General features: G+C 46.3%; 1 protein-coding gene across 14 annotated transcripts in view; it reads right to left on the bottom strand.

Moving 5' to 3' along the window:
* Window positions 1-24255, bottom strand: part of Mical2 (microtubule associated monooxygenase, calponin and LIM domain containing 2) — a 184717-nt gene that overhangs the window by 6380 nt on the left and 154082 nt on the right. For 10 of the 14 annotated variants that reach the window (XM_063269404.1, XM_063269413.1, XM_063269416.1 and 7 more), the window contains 4 exons: window positions 16700-16791; window positions 13219-13299; window positions 12126-12219; window positions 480-582 (listed from right to left, as the gene is read on the bottom strand). In XM_063269404.1, the coding sequence (XP_063125474.1) occupies window positions 480-582; window positions 12126-12219; window positions 13219-13299; window positions 16700-16791 (370 nt within the window). The remainder of the gene's footprint in view (window positions 1-479; window positions 583-12125; window positions 12220-13218; window positions 13300-16699; window positions 16792-24255) is intronic. The other 4 variants (XM_063269396.1, XM_063269455.1, NM_001395865.1 and 1 more) reach the window with 1 other exon arrangement.

Genomic DNA, 24255 nt, shown 5'->3' with positions numbered 1-24255 from the left:
GTTCAACCCTTCTTTTGTCAAAATCAGGAAGTGGTCAGGCAGATTCCCCTTGGTTCACACAGAGGGGCCAAGTGCAGATTCCCCACTGATGGTGTGTGTGTGTGCGTGTGTGTGTGTGTGTGTGTGTGTACGTGTGTGTGTATGAGAATATGAGAGAGAGAGAGAGAGAGAGAGAGAGAGAGAGAGAGAGAGAGAGAGAGAGAGAGACTGGGGCACAAGAATGGACTGGCTGCCTTCTAGTTCCTGACCTGCTTCTGAAATCTATTTTAGCCACTGAACTCTGCAGAGAGAGCAGACAACTAAAGAGTCTTTCCACTAATGCCAGCATGATATGCAAGACACAAAATACCAATTTGCCTCAATCACTGTTCTGTATGCACAAAGAAGAAAAACCCTGGGACTCCAGCCAAGGACGGTGAGCCACCCGCTCCTGCTACCAGGCTGTTAGCACTCCCTGTTATCTGTGTTGCCTTACTTACATGATCAGTAGCTCCGACTCATATCGCATTAATTTATTCTTCTCCAGAACCAGCTTAAACCATTCCTGCAAAAGCTGGGCTTCGTCCTGTGTCCCTGAATCTGCTTAAGAAATCAATGGCAAATGGGTTAGATTGGCATTTCTCGCCCCATGATCAAACTGCTTCCGAGCCACTTTAGCGGGCCATGTTTATGGCAAGCAGGGCTCAGCAGGGAAGCAGTTCCTGGCACCCTGTGGATGCCTCAAGGTTATGGGCATAAAATGAAACCCACCTGTGCCTGCTCTGGGGGAGTCCTTCTGGGCATGGAGGGCACGACTACTTCAATTCCAAAGTTGCATGCCCGTGATGACTAATGTTCTTACTACAAAGGACTTATCTCCTGCCTCCTTGTGTGTCCATGAAACTGATGTGTGATTCTGCGTCAGAGAAGCCCTAGCTGCCTGCTGTGACCTTTGCTCATCCTCTTCACCCCTCTGCAAACCAAACTCATAACACATGCCCAGGTGGTGTGTGGTCCCTTCCCAGGCCAGGGATGCTCACACCACTTTTGATCAAAGGCTGGTGATTGGCATTTTGATCCCCCCCCCCAAGAAAAGCCAAATGATGAAAAAAATACAATTAGGATTGAATCCCACAAGAGATAGATTTGTAGTCCTATATTAGTACAGCATAGATACTCCCCTTCATTGAACAGATGCATAATGGGGTACAATGGGCATGCCTGGTGCCCACAAAGGCCAGAGGAGGCTCACAGATCCTCTGGAACTGGAGTTACAGACACTTGTGAGTTTCTGTGTGGTATCAGGGGTCAAACTTGGGTTCTCTGGAAGAGTAGCCAGTGCTTTTAGTTACCGAGACCTCTCTCCAACCCCTGATTCAAGATCTGCAAAAGTATTCTATTGATTTGGCTTATACCAAAGTCAGGGGTTGAGTGATTATTATATTAGCTATCTCAAGACATTCGAGAGAAAGTTCTGTGTATCTACTGAATAATAATACTGTCCGTTAATCTTTGTGACCAGATCAACTCAAATCACAGCAAAGCAACCTTCTGTAGGGTTAGGTGGGGGTCCTGCGTCTGCTCCACCACAGGGCATGGCCACTGGGGAGCCAGGTGAGAAGTTTGACTGTGCTACGCTGTCCCTGGGTGGGTGTCAGGCTGTAGGGCAGCCCTGGGACACCGCTCCAGGGATGGTGAAGTATGGTCTGAGGCGAGGGACTGCTGGAGCTGACTTGGGGGGGATCCCCAGCCCTGTGGTGAGGCTGGGGTAGAAGAATTGAGAATGAAGTGGAGGCCAGAGGGCAAGATCCAGGCGGGGGAAAAGAGTGGGAAACTTCTGCTGGTCGCATGGGGAAAGTCTCTGGCTTGATGAGTGTAGGCTGAAGGCTTGGTGGTGGTGGCGGCCATGGCTGGGAGAGCAGGGAGGCCTTCTACTGGAGATTAGAAGGCAGCTCTGTAGGCCAAGGCCTTTTCCATGGCTCCCCCAGGGCAGATCCCGATATAAAGAATCAGTCTATGGTTTTAAGATGTTTATTGTCATGGTGGAAAGTGGATGAGTAAAACCATACCCCACTTCTCAGGGTGGGTCTGAGATTAAATATCTTTTGCAGGGAGGAGTGTCTGGGAGGGAAAGCTTATTGGCTAAGCCTCCAGTCCTTTAGGTACCTCGTTAGAATGGGGCTCTGTCTTGAGCCTACGTGACTTGTGGTCACATCCTCTACGTGTGGAGGGGCTTGGGGCGTTGCACTTACGTGACTGATGGCCACAAATCTATGGAGGGCTGGAGCTAGTGACAAGGGTATCGGGGAGTCAGGTGAAATGCCTACTGTCTCTTCAGTGTCACCAGGGTTTCTAGCCTTAGCTCAACCAGGAACCAGGCTGCCTTTCATGGTACCATAACCTTCTGGAAATATAGAGGTGGGGAGACTCTCTCACCTTTGTTCTGTGATCCAGCGTTATACACATGTTTTTTAAAAGCCCTGGTCACCGAAGTTCATATTCACTCTCAAAGGAACTCGATCTTTCCACAGTAGTGATGGTGGACGGGAGCTCCTTGTTTTCTGTTGTAAACCCTTTCTTAAACTTGGTTCAAGACTTCGTATGCATCGATTTAAATACCACCTAGCTAAGCTGAGTATGGAGAGGGACACCTGATATCTCAGCACATGGAAGGCTGAGGAAGGAAGATTGCTGTGAGTTCAAAGCCAACACAGTAAGTTCCAGGCTCATCTGGGCTATTTAGCAAGACCCTGTCTCAGAAAATTAGCAACTAACCAATTAACTAACTAAAAGAAATTAAATACCACCCTGTTTGTTTTTCGGTTATAGGGAAATCTTTTGAGTACTTTACCCAACTGACAAGTTTCTTTTATAAAAGCCATCTCTGCCTGGTTGAGTACATATGAGTGTGGGTGCCCTAGGGGTCTTGAAGAGGGGCTTGAATGCCCTGCTGTTGGAGTTTTAGTTTTAGTTTTAGTAGTGAAGACAGGAAAGGAACTCCTGTCTTCTGCAAGAGTAGTACATACTCTTAACCTTTCTTCTGTGGGGCACCTCTACACACACATACACACACACACACACACACATACACACACACACACACACAGGTGCATACACAATTTAAAAATAGTAAATTCTTTAAAAAAGAATCTAAATTCACAGCTTTTCCATCTTATCATCTATCCAGAGTCAATTTCTTCTAGATGTTTGTTTAATGTTTTTATATTAAGAACCATTTTCCACGATAGAGAAAACAGAAAAGCTGCGAGTTGGAAATGCTGTTCCTCCTTATCGTCTAACACGATGCCATCTGCCGCCAGCCCTGGGCTTCCCCTTCCTTGTCCCCAATCCAAAAGAAACAGCTTTACAGTACTATTTTACTGTTTGCAGAGAATCTTTCCGTTTTGTTTTTCAAATTCAGTCGCTCTGCTACCCAGACCCACCCAATCTAGTTAGATTTGTATCCTGGATGATTTGTCCCTATGTCCCTGCTTCCATGTATGTGCCCTTCTGAAACTCTTGTCGTGGTGGAGACATTTCGTCGATGTCACAGCAACTTCCCCTGACACGGGTGGAGCAAACACAAGATGAACTGAGTCACTTAATTTTCCTTTATCAGCAGACTAGTTGGTGATCTTGTTGGCTTTGGTTCAGTTTTTTTTTTTTTAAAGCCTTCTGCTCTTTAGTAGACAAAATCTCTTTGGGGGAAATTTGTAGGTACAGCTTCTCATAAAGGTTTACAGGTGTTATGGTTGGAACATAAAATGTCCCTCAGAGGCTCATGTAGCTGAACACATGGCCTCTAGATGTTTTGAGAGGTTGTAGAACCTTTTGGAGGTCAAGGCTGGCTGGAGGAGGCCGGTCACTGGGGGCAGGCCGTGAGGCTTTATAGCCTGACTCCACTTCCTGTTTACTCTCTGCTTCCTGAATGCAGATCTGATGTGACCAGCCACCCTGCCTTCACCTCTTTGCTGTCACTCCTTTTCAACACATGTACTTTCCCCGACGTGATGCACTCAATCCCTCTGAAACTATAAATGCTTATGTTCATTTTGTCACGGTATTTGATCACAGGAGAGTAACTAAGATCCCGGGAAACCTGCTTTCTCAAAGTGTCAGATACAGGGAGATCTGGCTTTCTTAATTCTAATAGTGCACTGAAGTGTTCATCCCACAGTTTCCACTTACCGATTGTCCCCTATCACATTCTGCCCTTGTGGGTCCCGTGAAGCTTAGAGCGTATTCCCACTGTGGGTATAATAGAATGGAAAGGGCATGGACTTCCGGGTCAATCCGGCTTGTGATCTTCTTCAGGTCACCTCGTGTGTTGGTTAGGGATGCTAAAGGAGATGATGCCTGAGAAAGGCTGAGCACAGGGCTCTGACATAACAACACTTTAGTGAACTAAATACTCCTCAGTCCGTCTCCCTGTGTCTAGGTGGACAGCTTCATAAGGGTTAGTTTCTATTCATCTTTAAAACAAAACAGAACACAAAACTGTCTTCTAACAACTTGAAACCAGCAGCAGCAGCAGCAGCAGCAGCAGCAGCAGCAGCAGCAGCCCCTTACTGACACCCCCGCCCCCCCGACTCCTCACTCATACAATGGAAAAGCCCACAGTGGCAGGGACCATCTACAAAGAGGTGAATGTATGGTGCCTGTCCAGGTTCTTTGCTTTCCCATGTCTACCATTATTCCAGTGGCTTCAGCTGTCACAGCCAAAGCCCTTCCTCCACAGAGCAGTGACTCCTGACCAGGCTCCAGCTAGAGGGCTATGACCAGAAGGCAAGATGGCTTCTGGCCATGACTAGGACAGTTCAGTTGTCTAACTCTTCCTCTTATCCCCTGCTTGGGTCAAGCTTTTTTGCCCCTGAACTCTTGTCATGGTTCTTCTTAGACACAGTAGAACCATTCCACTTGCCATAGTGAAATCAACACTTTGTCTGGGCATGCTGGCCTCCCAGCACTTGGGAGACGGAAGCAAGAGGATCACAGGTTCAAAGCCAGCCTGGGCTATATGAGATTTTTGTCTGAAAAAAACCAACCAACCAATCAGTCAAGCAAACTAAAGGTTTACACAAGCCAATTTCTTAGTTGTCATTTATATTGAGCTAGTTTTGCCCAAGAGTGCTCTCAAAACCACAAAGCAAATTATGTCAGTCTCCACTGAAATACAGTGACCCTCCAATCAAATTCAAGTGACCAAGCCTGGTGTACCCTAGTCTTTGCTTACCTGGGTGAGTATGCACACAGTATTCAGTTGTTTGCTTTCTGAATGCAAAAATAACAAAAAATATGCACCATCTGTTTAAAGCCATGCTGTTTTGTGTGTATTTTCCTCTCCAGGTACTGCCATTCCCCTGAGTGTGGATGGGCATGTGGTTTCTCCAAGTCCAGTTCTGTTTTGTTGTTGCTTTGTTTTGTTTGTTTGTTTGTTTTTCTTCCTTAGGATCTGTCCTAATTTACATTCACTGCAGTTTTGGTAATACTGTGGATGTACTCACTGATGCTTGCTGGCATTAGAGTGACTGTGGCAGAACCCTCCACGCACTGTGTGGGGCATCTTCCTCAGATGGCCTGTGGTTTCCGTCCTGCCTTTTATACCCTGGTTTTTGTTTATACATGGTAGGCAAGTGCTTTGCTAATTGCGTTACATGTCAACCCGCGTCCTCTGACTTCTCATGAGCTCTTGGCTCAGTTCACAGGGGATGGCTTTACAGAAGTCTCTCTTGGCCTCAGGCCCCAGAGCTTAGAGTATAGCTGTCCCCCACAGCTCCTTGCATATTGCAATGATGCCCCACAGGTGTTTGTTGTAGGGTTTGGGGACTAAGCTCTATTGCTTAAAGACTTCTTTTTTTTTTTTTAATCCTAAGTAGATATTAACATTTTTACATTTATTTATTTATTATTGTGAGGATCAGAAGATACCATGAGGAAGTCAGTTTTCTCCTTCCACCATGAGGGTCCTGGGAACAAAACTCAGATTGTCAGAACAAAACTTGGTGGCAAGTCTATTAAACCCCCGAGCCAGCTCACTTGGCCATGGGTATTAAGGTTTTACAGATGATCTTTGCTTATATATTGAAAACATCATGAGGTTTTCCTCACTTAATTTTTAGCTTTGTGGTTATAAAAAAACCACACTTGATTGTCTCACTTTTCAATCAGTTGGATTCATGTTTGTTGAATTATTTTATCTTTTGAACCTCTGTCGTATCGTTGTCTGGCCTGATCATTTCTCCTGTACTTACTGGTTTTATTTTGAACAGTCAACTTCAGAAGATTATCTCTAGCCTCTCAACACAGCCCTCAAAGAGGTCAGTGACCAGCCTCTTGACATTGTGACAGGATGTTGCTATTTACAAAGTTTACACCAGACAACTACACACGTGAGAGACCCAACAAACAAACAAACAACCTCGAAGTGTAAGTTTATGATTCGTGCTGGGCTGCATTTCTAGCTGTCCTTGGACTCCTGTGGACCATGGGCCATTAAACCTGATACATCTGTGTCTTCAGGGTAGCCACTGAAGCTGGGAACAGAGAGGACATGTAACACGTGGTTACTGACATTTGCGAATGAGACTGTCTTCTGTGCAGTGTCAGCGTGTGTGTGTGTGTGTGTGTGTGTGTGTGTGTGTGTGTGTCTTTGCCAAGTGGGCAAAGCACAAGGTTTAATCATCTTAAGCCTGGGCCTCTCCTGTGACTTTACAAGAGGAGGATGGTGCACAGGTCAGAAGCTCTCACTGCACTGACTGTAAACCCACTCTTTTACTGCTTGATGTAACGGCTGCTGTGCTCTTTATCCTGGGCTCCCTAGCTGTGGCACTAGCTTTGGTGAGTTATTGGACTGTACTGTGTCACACTCTGGGGCCTGGGGACGGGCCTCTTGTGCCACCGTGCTGCTCCTGCTGTTTGCAGTGTAAAGAACAAGCATTGGGCTTCAGCAACGGCTTCTATAGATTTGGGGAAAATCAGGCCAAACTCTCTCCTTGCTTTGGTAATTTTGGATTCGAGTGACTCCTGAAAAGCCTCTTTAAGGGTCCGGTTCTTTTCTGACAATATTCTATTTGGAGACAGGGTTAACATTACCTTTGGCTGCACCTGTACTGGGCAGTCGTGGAGATCTCATTCCTCCCTTGATCTGCTCCCTGGAAGCAGAGCGATTGGCCACGTGGGATGGCTGGCAAGGAGTGCACTGTTGGACTCGCTGCTTTTCCATTCAGAGACTCACAGAGATTATCTAAAGGACATCTGCTCCCCAGACCCCATTCGCAAATGATGGCGGGCTGTCAAACAGGCAGCTCTCCACACCAGACTTGTCTTCTTTGTTGGTCTGTTTCAGTCAGTTGCTGTTGTGCTGGGAGTGATAATAAGATTCTACACTGGGCGCTGGAGAGTTCGCTAGGTAGGTAGGTTGCTGTTTGAGGACCGAAAACTCACAATGCCTATGACTTCAGCCCCAGCAAATCTAATTCTCTCTTTTGACCTCAACAGGTACCTGTACACACACACACACACACACACACACACACACACACACACACACACATATCTTTAAAAAAAAAAACCCAGCAGGCCAGCTGGTGAGATGTCACTTGCCCCAAGCCTGACAAACTTGATCCTAAGAAGCCACGTACATGAAATTTATAAGTACATCGGTATAATAAAAAATTTCAAAAGCTACATTGAAATTATTCCTCTTCTTTCCCCTACCCCTTCTCTTTTCCCTCCTTTGTGAGACAGGTTTACCATGTGGCCTAGGCTGGCCTTGAACTTCTCATCCTCCTGCCTCAGCCCCCTGAGAGGATTACAGGCTTGAGGCACTAAGCATGACTTCCTTTAAGATTCCTAGAGGAATAAGCATGTGAAATTTGTGGGTTATATGCATGTGGAAATCAGCCTAAATTCATTTGGAGGAGTTAGTTATAAATGTGAATGAATGGGTAAACAGATGGACTCAAGCTATGAGAAGAACGGCCACCTGACAGGGTTTTATAAAGATGGAGAAAAACTCAAAAGGAAAGAGAAGAATTCATCCTTTTGAAGGGAGCGACAAGATCATTTATCAAGTGCTTTGCTTAAGTGATCTCTCTCTCTCTCTCTCTCTCTCTCTCTCTGTGTGTGTGTGTGTGTCTCTCTCTCTGTGTCTCTCTCTCTCTCTGTGTGTCTGTGTGTCTGTGTGTGTCTGTGTGTCTGTGTGTCTGTGTGTGTGTGTGTCTGTGTGTGTACTGGGACTTGGAGCTCACTAACATGGATGAACGACTGGTCAGCCAGCTCCAAAGCCTCTTGTCTCTACCTCCCCAGCACCAGAATTGGGCTGCTACATCAAGGATTTTATGAGAGTGTGGAGATTGAACTCTGGTCCTCATCTTCCCTCTGCGCCACCCCTATCATTTCCTCTTTCCTCTGTCTAGGAGGAGGGTTTATTAGTCCCATTTTACAGATGGGAAAATTTGATAGAATAAAAACTGCAGAATGCACCTGACTCATCCCTGTGCTCTCTCCAGAATCCTTTACTGGCACATAAAGCAGGACATTGGGATTTCTTGGGTTCCTCAGCAGCAAAGCTGAAAACCACAGAGTAGCAGACAAATTACTTTTCTTTGCTGGGAGGGCCATTGAATCATTCATAATGTATGTGCTGCTGCCCTCTGCTGGCAGCCTCCAGCATCTCATTGTCTTTGCTAATCTTGTGAAGGAGAAACTGCTGGCTGAAGTAAGGAGAGACAGACCTTGCTCACCCACCTCCCTGGGAATAAACCTTTCATCCTTCGAGGCCCCACTTCTTTTGCATTTGATTTTGCCTGTTTCCAGAAAGAAAGCCCAGACTCCACCAGACTATCTAGATTTTCATGGTCGTCTCTTGCAGGGGCATACTGTGATTCTAGCATTTAATACTGTCTAGTGTCTCAACCCAGACAAGTCCAAGTAGGTGACAAAGTCAGGTCTGACTGTTCACAGGTGGTGGGATGCAGGGCATCCAGGTCCCTGTGTGTGTGTGTGTGTGTGTGTGTGTGTGTGTGTGTGTGTGTGTGTGTGACTTGGGCACAGGGGACCATAGGTGTTCTGTGCTGCCTTTGCCAAGATAGCCACCACCCGCACAGACATCCTGTGCGTCTTGATTTGACATCTGGGTGGATGGTTCGCCCTCTGCTTCACTTTGTTTCCTTTTCCTGAACAGAGTGGGGTGGCGGGACCCAGCATAGGGTGGGGCATTTTGTTTTTGACTATTGGAGAACAAAAAAATTAAAAGAAAGCCGAAATTGTTGTCAAGACAATAAAGAGCTCATTTCACTCAGACGCCAGGGCCCTTGGCCTGCACCCCCCAACCCTGTACCCCTGCACAGTCCTCTAATTTAATGGGCCTGATGAATAACTCCCGGGCACAAAAGACCCTTTCAGGATGGCCCAGTCATTATAGAGGGGCCTCGCCTGACTGCTGCAGCCTACTCCTTGTTTGCAGGCCTGCCTCTAAATTTGGTTATTCATAACCTTGATCGCTCAATATTATTGCCTAACTGTGATCATTGTCTAATTATCCTAATAATACCTATTAAATAATTCTCATTAAATCACTTGGATGGGAGCAGCAGAGGCCAGCTCAAATACAACTTAACCCAATAAAGCATCGGTCATTCACTGAGTAGCAGGGCAATCTCTTCAAGGGACTACATAGATTATGGAGCCACGGAGGAATATGACCATTGATTGTACCAACAGTAAGTTAGTGAGTCTTCTTTTGATGGCCTGGTTTACAAAACTTCTTCTTGGTTTCCTCTGAGGCTGGTCTCTCTGACCTGACTCTTTTTTTTTTTTTTTTTTTTTTTTTTTTTTTTTTTTGTCGCTAGCCCCTTGTTGGTTTCTATCTGTCACCTTCACCTTCACAAGGGCATCCAGTGGGGTAATTAGTTTACTGGGGATAGAAAGGGAATGAACAGAATCCATCTTTTGGCTGGCCCGGTTCACCTTTGACAGCATTAAAAGCTGATCTTGTTTCTGTAGGTATGACTCCAAATAGCTTCCCTTTTGGAGACTGGAGGAGATGTTCAGAACAAGCTTTAAACATTTGCTGCTTATAATTTAAAGTTTCTGACAGCAAAGATTACAGTGATGGTGGGTATTTCCTTTAAAGCATCTTGTGTGAACAAGAATGTTCTGTAGAATATTGGGTAGCGTTTGTTGGCTGTCTATATGTATGAAAGCCTTGGACAGATGCCACTGGCACTTGAATTCTCAAAATGACCCAGCACTCTGAGGGTTAGCTCATTTTTCTGGTGAGGGATCTAAGAGGTTGAGTCAATCATTTTCTAAGGACTAATGCCCACCCAAAACAGCTTGCATGAAATCCCAGTCCTCAATAAGAGCCCTAGGCAAGCACTGTACCAGCGGAGTCACCTCCCTTTGCTACTCAGTCTTCATATTTAAATACAGAGTTTATGTTTATTCAAGGGGAAACAATGTATCTCTCTTCCCCTTCCCCTTGCCTCCCCGTGTGTGTGTGTGTGTGTGTGTGTGTGTGTGTGTGTGTGTGTGTGTGTGTATGTGTGTGTGTGTGTGTGTGTGTGTGTGTGTGTGTGTAGGACCTCATTCCTCAGGTGCTCAGGTGCTGTCTACCTTGGTTTCTGAGCCTGGAAATGGACAGTTAAGCTGGGCTGGCTGGTCAGTGAGTCCCAGGGATTTGATTGTCTCCATTTGCCTCCGTCTGAGATTGTAAGTGTGAGCCACCACACCTGGTGAGTTCTGGGGACCAAACTCAGGTTTTCACACCTGCTCCACAAGCACTTTACCAGCTGAGTGACCTCCCTGGCCCAGCACAGGCTCTGGGACATGTGCAAGTCACGATTCCCACTGTGCCCCATATCAGCAGTGTTTTAGTAACAGCACGTCAGACACGCCCCCTCTGCTGGCTTCTTCTTTTCACTTCCAGGCGCCTCTCTACCACAAGAGGCTCCTAAAGATGAACACTAGAGCTTCCTTGATTTGGAATATTATTATACAAAACACCAAACAAGGGTAGTTCACTCCACCAGAATTCCTAAGCGGGGCTTGAGAGACATCAGTGACTCCATCCAAGCTGTAATGAACAGTCATCGTTGTAGCAAAAGGAGTCTGCTCCAGTTGATCCACCGCAGGCTCAGCAGAAGGAAATCTATGTGTGATCCAGTAAGAAAAGGAACACATTGTGTTCTGGCTTCTGCTCCCCTGTAGGAACTGGCCCAGGGCTTTTATCAGAAATTGTGTGTGTGTGTGTGTGTGTGTGTGTGTGTGTGTGTGTGTGTGGGTGCTCCTGTACTTGGGTGGTCATGCATATGGAAGCCAGAAGTAGTTGATGTGTCTCTTCCTAGCTCATTTTCCACTTCATTTTTTGAGTCAAGATCTCTCATTGAACCTGGAGGTTATTATTTTAGCTACACTAGTTGACCAGCAAGTTCCTGGGATCATCCTGCCTCAGCCTCACCAGAACTAGTATTATAGATATGTGCTGCTGTGTCCAGATTTTTACATGGATGCTGGGGACTTGTACCCAGGTCCTCATGCTTGCACAGCAAGCACTTTACCCAGTGAGCCATTCCCTTAGAAACCAGGGTTTGAACTCTGGGCTTTACCTCCTAACACATATTGCTTGAACTTCGTAACAAGTATTCCTCCTGGATTTTTCACAACCTCTGAGTTTCAAAGATCATTCTTGCAGAGAGAAAGTACCAGAGGATGCCCAGGGGGAATTTCAGACCAAACCAGCAGTTTCATGTATAAAGTGTGACGTATGGGACTGGAGAACTGACTGATCACTTAAGAGCAGTTGCTGCTCTTCCAAAGGACAAGAGTTCAATTCCTAGGATCCACATGGTCCCTAACAACCATCTGTAATTCCAGCTCCAGGGAAGAGGTCCTCTTCTGGCCTCTGTGGGCATTGCACTCAATGGTGCACAGACAAACATGCGGGCAAAACACCAATACACATAAAATAAAAAGAAATCTTTTTTTTTGAAAGCATAAGGCAGTAGACTTCATGCCATTTGTTTGCGTTGACTTTCCCCTGCAGGTGATGCATGCCCCTGGTCTGCCCCACCATGTAAGTACAGTGCTGCTCTCAGACTCTAGATCCACACCTATACCCTCAGAGGTGGACCTGCCAGCTCTACCTGTTTCTCCTCTCAGCACCTTCTCCAGCCTCACACCCTGGATCTCTGACGTCCTCTGCCGCTCTTCCACCTCCTCTAGTTGTCTCTGGATGGCCTGTAAGACCAAGAGCACATGTCGTGAGGGGGTTCTGTAGGTGTGAAGGCATAAGAGGGGGGCTGAGCCTGCCACTGGCAGTCACCTGAGCTGTTATTGCCCTGATTCACTTGGCAGAGATGCTGAAGCTCCCAGCTCTGGAGGATGAGCCACAGAGCACATCTGTGGATGTGCAAAGGACAGCCACAGAGGAGACAAAACTGGCTAAGGGGCGCAGTGGTGAAAGTAATAGAATGTTGCATAGATTAACAGGTGTGGTTGTTCTAAGTCCTTATATGCTAATGGGCCTCTGTCCCTCAGATCAGACTCTGAGTCCCTAGCAGAGAGGGACAATGTTTATAGCACCTGCTTCATTTTATTCATCTGTGATAGACCGAACAGTGTGGGCAGAAATGCTTGAAGTAAATCATCAAGTTAGGAAGTTTCAGGTACTTAGGCTTTCAACTACTAATTCTGCGATGGAGTCAGAGCCCAGCAGCTGTCAGCTCAGCAGAGATGGTCAAGGAGCTGGCAATGACTTCTGTCCTCACTGAGGACAAACTGAGGTCACTGCTTTGGGGAATAGGAACTCACAAAGATAGCCAAGGCCATGTGCTAGCCTCACTTTGCAGGATGCAAACCTGTGGATGGAAAGGTGACTCGGATGGGCTCCTCATGCCAGAGCCCTAGTGGGGATTGGGCCAGGAGTTTCAGAATTGTCACACGCCTGGTTCTCAGAGAAGGGAGGAGGCTTGTCTTGGACCTATCTCTACAGTGAAGGATGACTCCTGAAAGACTTTCCCACCCATGCCCTGGGACTCCCACCCATGCCCTGGGACTCCCACCCATGCCCTGGGACTCCCACCCATACCCTGGGACTCCCACCCATGCCCTGGGACTCCCACCCATGCCCTGGGACTCCCACCCATACCCTGGGACTCCCACCCATGCCCGATTCCCACCCATGCCCTGGGACTCCCACCCATGCCCTGGGACTCCCACCCATATTTGCTTCCTGACCTGAGCCTTATGGAGTCTTTTCAATTCTTCTTGCTTAGCCATCTGCTTCTCCAGCTTCCTCCTCCTTCTTGGTATCTTCTCCTATACAAACCAACAGAGAAGAAACACCATGACTAAGAAAAAGGGGTTAAAGTTTACCAACCCTCATCATAGCCTTCTGCCCTCTCTGCACATGGGTCCAAGCCACTGCTGCGCTTCGAGCATGAAGGCAACCAAAGGGACTCTCTGTGGAGATGAGAATGACTTGTGTCTGTGCCATGTGAAACGTGAACGTCCCTATCCACATGTGGCATTGGAGTTAAGCTGTGAATAAAAAATGAACTTAACTTTTGCATCAAAATTGCCACTACCATCCCACCACCACCACCATCCCAGCAGCAGCAGCAGCAGCAGCAGCAGCAGCAGCAGCAGCAGCAGCAGCAGCAACAGAATCATCCTTATTGAGACACGGTTTCACATTATAGCCCTGACTGACCTGGAACTTGCTACGTGGACCAGGCTATTTTTGAACTCCGTGATCTACCTGCTTTTGCCTCCCAAATGCTCCATCTCAGGGATGGAATTTGTTCTTCTAGAACTTTTAGAATCCCTTAGATCTTTGGGAGAAAACCTTGGCTTTTACGTCCCAACATGGCTCTCTCATCTTCATTTCTGGGGATGACTCCCAGGTGGACTGCTCAGGTTGTGGCCTTTAGCATGGGGGCCCCTCTATGAATCAGCGAGGACCTTTAGAGGAAGTCTGGACCAGGGTGAGAGGCGCTGGCTCTTGTGAGTACTTTCTGCCCTGAGCTGATCTCACTCAGCCCACATGGAGATCTGGGTTGTTTATTTTACAAGCATCTCAGCTGCGTCTATCACATGACCCCATGTTGTAAACTCTAGCATGCGCAGAGTGTGGTGTGCCAGAAAATGAGCTAATCATTTCATGGTGTCTCCCTTATTCCTCAGATGGTACATCTCTACAGATATGGACATTGAAATCCAGAGAGACAACCTGCCTGAATTAAAACAACTAGTAATGGGCGGAGCTACAAACGGAGCCCAGGTAAGTATTTCCCCAGAGGCAATAACACTTTTCCTTATACCATAGACTAGGCAATCAAGACCCCGACTCCATGGTGGCCTATAGAAGTGTCATTTTCCTCAAAATAGAGACAACTGAATGCAAATTCCGGTGTTTTGATTAATTTTTGGTCGACTAGATACATGATGGGACATCTGGGAAGAGGAAACCTCAATTGAGGAAATACTTCCACAGATCCCCTGCAGGGGAGTCTGGAAGACTTTTTCTTGATTGATGATTGACACAGTATAAGGCCCAGCTCACTGCAGGCAGTGCCACTCCTGGGCAGTCAGTACTGGATTGTATAAGAAAGCAGGTTGAGCAAACCAGTAAGCAGTGTTCCTCCCTGGCCTCTGCATCAGTTCCTGCCTCCAGGTTGGTGCTTTTAGTTCTTGTCCCAACTGTCTTTCACGATAGACGGTAAGCCCTAAGCTGAAACAAACCCTTTCCTCCCCAACTTGTTTTTGGTCATGGTGTTCATCACAGCAAACCAGGACATCTGGAGAGGGGTGGACCACATCAGTGCCTCAAAGACTTCCAGAAGCCAACCCCTCCTCACGGGGTTCAGCTCAGTGGCAGAGATTGCTTGCTGAGCACGTGCGAGGTCCTGGCTTGATCCTCAATGTCCATGTGTGTATGCGTGCGTGCGAGCGTGCAGAACAGAACCCAAGGTTGGGGCTAGAAAATAATTTATTATCCTCTATTTAAAGCACGTTCTAGCAAATACTCAGGTACCCTTATACATGGGTTCTTTTTCCTTTCCGCTCCACAGCGATGTTGCAGAAAGTCAAGGAAAGAAGCTAAGGGCTTCTCTAGCACAGGAAGAGGGAAGAACCAAGGGTCAGCTGCCATAAGTCTCCTATCTCAGGCATCCTGCCTCCATGTTCCTGTGCATGGGTTCATCTGAGCAGGCTCTGTTGTGACCTTTGGGGACACATCTGCATGCAACCAAAGACAGAGAGCCTAGACACCAAACACCTTCCTTCCCAGTTGAAGGCTTTCTGGAAGAGCAGGGCCCATCAGAAGGAAATGATACGGTCATGCTTTACCGTAACCTGGCACTTTGAAGTGACAACTAGCCCTGTGCTAGGCCAGCAAGATGACAAGGAGCTGGCTCTGAGGTTCTCTGGGGGGATACTATGGCCTTGCTACATGCATAGGCCAGTGGTAGCCTATTCTTTCTCCATGAGAGTAAAGTCAAGGGGAGGCTGGGATCTGTCTCATTTGAATATAGAATTAACCCAGGGTCATTTGAGGGGATGAGGGGCAGTAAGAAACCCCCAGAAATCAAGGTAACATAGTTCCCATGCAATTCATTTCTTGTGAGGCGTCCATTAACTCAAGAAGTGCACATTAAAAAAAAATTTCTGCCCTCCTGTCTCCCCCCTCCCCGTCTCTGTCTCTGTCTCTCTGTCTCTTTCTGTCTCTCTCTGTCTCTGCCTCTCTCTGTATGTGTGTGTGTGTGTGTGTATGTGTGTGTGAGTGTGTGTATGCACACTCATTTGCTCACATGCACCTTAGGGAGTTGGAGATCCCCCTCCCCCACTCTGCCACCCTTTGACTTAAACTGAAGCCAAAGCTTCCCTTGGAAGATATGGAAAAGTTGAGTATGCATGAATAAATTTGGTTCTCCCCTTCCCTCACTAGATCCTCTCTGCTCCAAAAATATAAACAGCAGCAGAGCAGTGAGCTACTCCTCGGTCTACCCAGAAGCATGTGAGGACCAGGCACTCTGCACTCCATCCCTTCTAGTCCTAGGGGACAAGCTCCAGCTCCATGCTTGAAAAAAAAACACAGTGGGCTTCTGTGACAAACATGTCTCTGTGTATTAGATATACAGACACATCTACAGACACATGACACGGTGTTTTCTCTGCCTTGGTATGAGAGATTTGGAAAGTGCTCTCTAGACATAGTAACGTCCACTAAGGGGGTGGAATGCAGGTTGCTCCGTGCACAGTAGGTGTGTTGGTTCGTCCACATCTCTGTGCATCTGCATGCTTCGTTTCATAGCCCTGAATAGAATAAACATAACATTTTCCATGCAATCTGCCTCTAGTGCTTCTTAAATGAAGTTGTGCTTCCCTTGGGGGAAATACACATCTGCTTGTTGAAATTTTTCAATGGTTTGCTTATTGGACCACATATTAAACCCACTTTGAGCACTGCATTTGCCAAATGGTTTCAAGTCAATATGCCTTATTTTTCCCTCTTCCTCCATGTGGGACGCTGAGGTTTTTGTCTTTAAGAAGACAAATCTTGGGGGCTTCCAGATATAGAGGAGGGTACTTGTCAGATGCAATGTGGCCTGATCCTCACGAGGACTCCTGCAGCTGGAGCCCACATTGGCTCTGAAACCTGGATGGGGAAGGAGCACCAGCCAGCTATGTCACTGTATGGTGTTGCAAGCGATGTTACCTTTAACCTTGAGGAAAGCTGAGTCTCAACATCTTCCTCTGCAGAGGACGAGGTAGGAGAAGAGGTGTCCTCTGTCACTGGAGCTCCAGGGCCTGAAACAAGAACCAGAGAACTCACCAAACTGCTGCCTTCTTTTCCTGCTTGAGTCCTCACAGCTGCCTCTCTCCTCCCTCACCCCATTCGCTTCCTGCTGCCCACCCCTCACTGCACCTGCCAGGAGCTTGGGAAAGCAGTACCTCAGGGCCACTGAAAAGTTGGCCCTCCACGTTAATTACATTTCTGGATCCCCGCCAAGAGCTCTGCAGCACTCTTCTCACATTCAAAACAAAGCAAAGCAAAACAAAACAAAACAAGGTATTATGCAGAAATCGAGAAAGTCCTTAAACACCCTTTCCTGGGGCAGGATCCTTGCTCACGCTGCTTTTGAATCCGAAATCTATTATGAAAATGCATATCTGAAGTTAGCTGAGTTACCTAACCGATTGGGGTGAGGTTTGTTCTACAGAGTAATTGAATGCAAAAAAAAAAAAAAAAAAAAAAAAAAGTCAGAGCCAGCTCTTAAACAAATCGCCCTTCTGCGGCTCACAGCATCTGGCACCCATTTTTACTACATGACATCTGCTCAGTGTAAAAGAGCTGGCGTCAGAATGTCTGGTCATAGAAAAAAAAATCCCAAATGTAATCAGAAGCAAAAGGACCCTAAGCCTAAGGATTTTATCACATAGCCTCATGCAACATAAATATTTCATTAATTATGGCTAAACAAATGCCACTTTTATTTTCCCAACTTGCAGATATTATCACATCATGGAAGGGATGATTCAAATGCCAGGAAAAAGCAGTTTAAGATAGGGACGGCCCAACAAAGCAGGGCCCATGGGGAAGCCAGAGCTGGGGAGCCGTGCCAAGCTCCAAACATGGACTAGATGGGCCGGGACCGGAACACGCCCATGTTGACCAAACACCTTTTTGTCATGTGGCTGGGAACCAGGTGTGGTGGGGCTTCCAGGTGCCAAGGGAGACTTTTCAGTTTTCCCAGCAAGAACATCTGGCCCTGCACATACACCTGATGGAGTCTATGCTAATACCGGGATTAACCCGGTACTGCTCACTGCACAGCAGAACCAGCTAGAACTTAGCGATGGGAAGGGATGCTACAGTGGCAGCTCGTGTCTGCACAGAACTGTGGAGTGGGTGGGGAGAAAGGAGGGAAGTAATTCCAAGTCAGCTAACATCCTCTCCAGCCTCCCTATAATTTTCAACTATTCACCCCAGTGGGAGCAGCCAAGTGTTACAAAATAAGGGTAATTTTAACCTCCAGCAACACATTTACATACGCTGTTATTCAGAGCAAAATAATACAAAACATGCAGAGAACAACCCAGCCTCTCAGGGGAGGGAGTTTGCTGTTTTCCATTTTAATTTGCCAGATGGGAAAGCTCAGGTAAAGACAGCATCAGAGAGGGGCATCATTGCAGGAGGAGGCCAGGCTCTCTCTGGGCAGAGATGCACCCGCTTCTAGGCACTAAATTACCAGAGAGGGGCGGGGCGGCGCAGCGGAGAGGGAGAGCCACTGAGTGCTCAGAGTGTAGGAGCTTGAGGAGCCGACTTTACACACTACTGTCACGATTCCTGCGTGCAGAACTGCTGTGGGAGAGCGAAGACAATCAGTCCAAGCCCTGGATAATACCTGGTGTACTCGAGGTAGCTGTTGGGAATGGCTAGAATGCTTTGTTCACTACTTTTCTCATTGCTGTGCCCACATATCTGATGCCGAGCCGCTTAAGGCCGGAGACCGGCTGACAGAGCACTTGCTTAGCATGCGGGAGGCTCTGCATTAGATTCCCAGCACTGCCCTTGAGAGACTGGGCAGGGGGGCCACAAGTTCAAGGTCATTTTGGCTACAGGGAGTGGAGTTTGAAGTCAGTCCAGCTGAGACAGTTTCAAAAAAAAAAAAGTAAGAAAGAAAGAAAGGAAGGAAGAAAATAAGAAAGAAAGAAAGAAAAGAAAAGACAAAAAGGAAGAAAAGCAGTTTGAGGGAAGGGTTATTTTGGCTCACAGCTTGAAGATACGTCCATCGTAGCGAGGAAGGCATGTTGGTGGAAGGCTGCTCCCTCACCTCTGAGTGTTTCGGGGAGCAGAGAGAGATGAGCGCTGCCACGCCCTCCTCGTTAGCCCCCTTTTATTCAGCCTGATAGCGATAACTCAGTCCACTGATAGCCCATGTTTAGGGTAGGTCTTCATGCTAATCCTCTCTAGAAACATCCTTGCAGGTGACCCAAAGGTGTGTCTCCTAGGTGGTTCTATGCCCAGTGAACATTTAGCATCATAACTGTTTTCACCACCTTCATTTTATCATTGACTCAACTAACACTTTCATGTTACTAAAACTGACTGACTGACCTTTACTTGTGGGAGACATGTTAAGTGCAGAGTTGAACCGTTTTCTAATTTCAAAAAGCAAACCATGGATGCTAACCGTAATGTATCCCTGCGACCTCACAGTTTCATGCCACCTCTCCTCTCCTCTGTCATTTGAGTGCCCACTACTCTGAAGTTCACTTTTCGTTTGTAATTTTAAGGTGTTTTGCAGCATTGCTCCACTATTCTTTGTTAGAGCGATTGATTTTGGAATTGACCTCCCACCACAAAGCCGTAGAGTTCAGGACAAAACACGTGAAGCATCTTTTCCCAGATATTAACCAGCAGGCAGCAGACAAGAATGTAAAAGATAAGAGTAGAAGCCCACATAGGAGGTCCAACAGCCACAGATACTTTCTGCCCTGAGGTCCTTTCCTAGCCACAGACAGAGAGGAAAAACCCAAACAGCACATAGTAGGTTCACTGAGTGGAAAGTCAGTTCAGAGTTTGGTGGGCCAGAGGCAGCAGCACCGTGTGGGATGGAGGCCTGGAGAGGAGGAAATTCTTGGAATAAGAACTTTATAAAGCAGCATGAAAGTGCTTCTATGGCTTAACAGGAATCCAACAGTGCAGAAAAGAACCGACTGGGTTGGGGATGTAACTGCAGAGACAGTGCAGGCTGTACAGTCTCTACGGCACTGGTTCTCAACCTTCCCGATGCTGTGACCCTTCAATACTGTTCCTCATGTTGTGGGGACCTCAACTGTAAAATTATTTCATTGCTACTTCCTCAGCATAATGTTGCTACTGCTATGAATCGCAATGCAAATGTTTTTGAAGATAGAGGGCTGACGAGGGGGTCATGACCCACAGGTTGAGAACCACTGCCCTAACGCTTTCACAGAGGGGCAAGGTTCAGATTGTCCTTTGAGGAGCACACACGCTTGGGTGCTAGTAGAGATCACAGGGAACTTTCACTTTATTACCCGGGATAGTGGTAGAGTAGCCCTTATCACAGACACGCCTAAGAAGATAAGCCTTGGAAGGAACAGTGATTCTAACATTATTCTACTGCTCTTCAAACATGCTTTATTCATCGTTTACCATTAAAAAAATGAAACCCAGACACTTTTCAATATAATCCATGAAGTCTATCAGCTGGTAAGCAGAGAGAGAGAGAGAGAGAGAGAGAGAGAGAGAGAGAGAGAGAGAGAGAGATATTAGTCTGATAAGCAAGAGAAAAATTCATCAATAAAAACGGACCAAGAAATGACTGATACAGTGCAATTACCAGTCAAGTATTTTAAATATCGTAAAGATGTTGATTAAGTAGAAAGTATGCTATCAACACTGAGAACTAATGCACTTAATAAACTAGTAGTATATAAAATTAACATTACTATGGTTAACTTCTTTCTTCCTTCCATTTTGTTCTCTCTCCTCCTCTTCCCTTTACTTCCCCTCCCTCCCTCCTCCTCCCTCCCTCCCTCCCTCCTTTCAGTTTGGTGCTGAGAATTAAGCCCAGGGAATTATACATGTTTAGCTTGAGTTCTGTTGTGAAGCCACATTCTCCGCTCCAGTCAGAAGCATTTCTGTATAGTCACATGGAGCTATATGAAGGAGATTACAGAAACTCACTCATAGAGGTGGAGAATCTAGTCAAATGCAGGTCACCAGAACTAGCAGGTGATGATGGGGGCTGGGGAGATGTTCAAAGGATATGAAATTTCAGTTCAATAGAATCAATATTAAGAGATCTATTATATAGTATGGTGACTGTTAGTGTTTGAATGGAAAAGGTACCCCATAGGTCCTGATGTTTGTACAGTTGATTCAAAGGTGCTTTGGAACCTCTAGGCGGTGGAGCTTACTTGGATGAAGAGGGTCACTGTGGGCACTGTTTCGGGCTCAGTTACTCCGCTTCTTGCCTGTTGTTGACAGGGTGAAAACATCGGCCTCCAACCCCCACTGCCTGGCTAGGCTCTGCTCTGACAACTGTGTGCTCCCTGTCAGGAGAGCTCAGTGAACACAGCAGGCATGAGAAGCTAAGTTTGTATCCCCAGAACTCACATAAAGACAGGTATATACATCTGTAATCCCAGCACTCCTACTGTGAGATGGGAGGCAGAAACAGGAGAATCCCTGGAGGTTTGAAGGCCAGCTAGCCTGGTGTACACAGCATGAGGAGCAAAACAAAACAGAGACCCTAGGGCTGGAGAGACAACTCAGCAGTTAAGGGTTGGCTGCTCTCCCAGAGGACTTGGGTTCAGTTTTTAGCACCCTGATAGCAGCTCACAACTGTCTGTAACTCCAGTTCCACAGGATCTGACACCCTTTTTGGGTACTGCATGTACTTGGTCCATATACATACAGGCAGGCAAAACACCCACACACATAAAATAGGGTAAAATCCCAAAAGGTGACCCTGTTCTAAACAAGGTAAAAGATGAGGACCAACCCCTAATTCTTTGATCTCCACTTGTTTGCCATGGCACTCACAGGCCCACATTCACATACACAATCATACATTTCACACACACACACACACACACACACACACACACACACACACACACGGGAGGGGGGAGAAAGAGAGAATAAGATAATAGGAAAGAAAGACATTTTTGATCCTAAAGTTAACAATATAAAGACAGTTGAAACAACTCTACTTAGGAGCGTTAACTCTCCTCTTAGTGACTGAGAAAATAATCAAACTAGTGTAAGAGGTCCTACTATGAGCGTTTTTTAAAAAATGTTTTTAAGATTTGTTTTAGGGCTGGAGAGATGGCTCGCAGTTAAGAGCACTGACTGCTCTTCCAGAGGTCCTGAGTTCAATTCCCAGCATCCACATGGTGGCTCACAACTATCTATAATGGGATCTGATGCCCTCTTCTGAGGTGTCTGATACAGTGTACTCATATACATTAAATAAACAAATCTTTAAAAAGATGCTTTTTACCTTTATTTATATTATGCATGGATGCTCTGCTGCATGCACGCTGGAATGCCAGAACAGGGCATCAGATCCTTCATAGCACCACACGGGTGCTGGAACTGAATGCAGAACCTCTGGAAGAGCAGCCAGTGCTCTTAACCACTGAGCCATCTCCCAGCCCCGCAGCCAGTGCTCTTAACCCCTGAGCCATCTTTGCAGCCAGGCCATGACTGAACAACTGAAACCCAACACACTTCACTCAACAACAAAATCCCGCAGAACAAAAACAACCTCCCCACTCCATTGGGTATGGATACTACGTTTTCTTTATTCAGCTGTTGTGTGTTTGGTGTGTGCGTGCGTGCGCGTGTGTGTCCCACTAGTTTGGTTTGGCTTTTGAGACAGGGTCTTAGTGCAGCCCAAGCTGGTCTCAGCCTCACAGTTCTCCAGCCCAAGTGCAGACTCCAGGTATATGGCACTCAGATAGCTCCTGTTGATGGACACCAGGCTGACTCTCTAACCTGGCTGTTCTGAATAACGCTGCGGTGTGTGCGCGTGCACAGGGCTATGGTGTGTTGACGTTGATTGTTTTGGGTGTGTAAGTAGGTGTGGTACGCCTGGATCTTAAGGTAGCTCCCATTCTACTGTTTAAGGGACCTTCATATCAAGTCCCCCGGGAGCTGAGCTAATTTATAATCCCGTTAATAGTACAGACGATCTCTCGTGTTTGTCCCCACTCCATCCTCTTTGGCCAGCATTTGGAGTTCCCTTGGTGGCTCTGATGACAGCCCTACTAACCAAGGTGAGAAGGAATCTTATCTTTGATTGCATTTCCCCGATGGTTAAATGTGTTGAACATTTCTTTTTCTTTTTCTTTTTTTTTTCGGAGCTGGGGACCGAACCCAGGGCCTTGCGCTTGCTAGACAAGCGCTCTACCACTGAGCTAAATCCCCAACCCCTGTGTTGAACATTTTTGATGTGCTCACTGGACATTTATCTGTCTGTTCAGTTCATTTGCCCATTTATTGGTTTAGATTATCTGTTGTTTGTCATTTAATGTTTTGAGTTCTTGATTCTGCTTATGAATCTCCAATGAATAGTTGGCAAAGGTTTTCTTTGCCTTTTTACTGTTAACAGTTTTTTTTTTTTTAGGTATGCAGAAGCTTTCTAATCAAATGGATAAATTCATGTTTATGAAAATAGATTGGGTTCCCAGCTACACTTTTCTTTATTTTTTTTTAAATAAAGTCTCACTATGTAGCCCAGGCTTGCCTCAAACTCATACTCTTTTTGCTTCAGACTCATGAGTGTAAGGATCACAGGCGTGCACTGCTGTACCCAACCATACACCCTTCGGTTTTAACTCAGATAAGTGTATTATCTCTTAAAAATCTATTACGTGGTTGTAGAGAGATGGCCCAGTTAAGAACATTTGTTGCTCTTACAGAGGATCCAGGTTTGATTCCCAGCACCCACACAATGGCTCACAACCATTTATAGCTCCAGTCCCAGGGGACCAGACAGCTCCTTCTGGCCTCTGTGGGCACCAGGCATACATATATACAGACATACATGTAGGCAAAACATGCATATGCATAAAATAAAAATGAATAAATCTAAAAATTAAATATATGTATAATAAATGAAATTTTATGGTGTGATTTTAGAAGAATCCTTATATCTCAAGTTACCTGTACTTATTCCAAACTCAGCTGCAAATAGGTTCTCTCTTTAATTTACACAGATGTTTGATTAGAATGCAAAGAAGATAAACAATCAATTGCTTGGAAACTGATTTTCCCATCAGAGTTAAAAAAATTTTAAGAGGTAAAAACATAAAGAAAACCAGAATTTTCAAAAACTTAAAATAAAAGGATGACAATTTGTTTGAAGCAACCGAATGAAGATTCAGCAACAGACGAAGTCACTGTCTGGGGAGACAGCTCGTGGGTGCTGTGCAAATGTGAGCACCTGAGTTAAACCCCACTCCTGCAATGCTGGCACTGTAGGGGAGTGCACAGGAGGATCATGGGGCTCACTGGCTTCCAGCCTAGATCCAGGCTCAGTAAGAAACCCTGTCTCCATGGAGTGATAGACCAGGATACCCAGCAACCTCTTCTAGCCTTGATTGTACATGGATGCCCACATCCACATACATGCACATGCCCCACATAGTCATATACCCCACTAACAAAAGAGAAAGGCCATGTATGTGCTTAAACTACTAACAAAAGAGAAAGGCCATGTATGTGCTTAAACT

Source organism: Rattus norvegicus, chromosome 1, assembly GCF_036323735.1.
Source record: "Rattus norvegicus strain BN/NHsdMcwi chromosome 1, GRCr8, whole genome shotgun sequence".
Taxonomy (NCBI): domain Eukaryota; kingdom Metazoa; phylum Chordata; class Mammalia; order Rodentia; family Muridae; genus Rattus; species Rattus norvegicus.
This window is presented reverse-complemented; position numbering and strand designations above follow the sequence as displayed.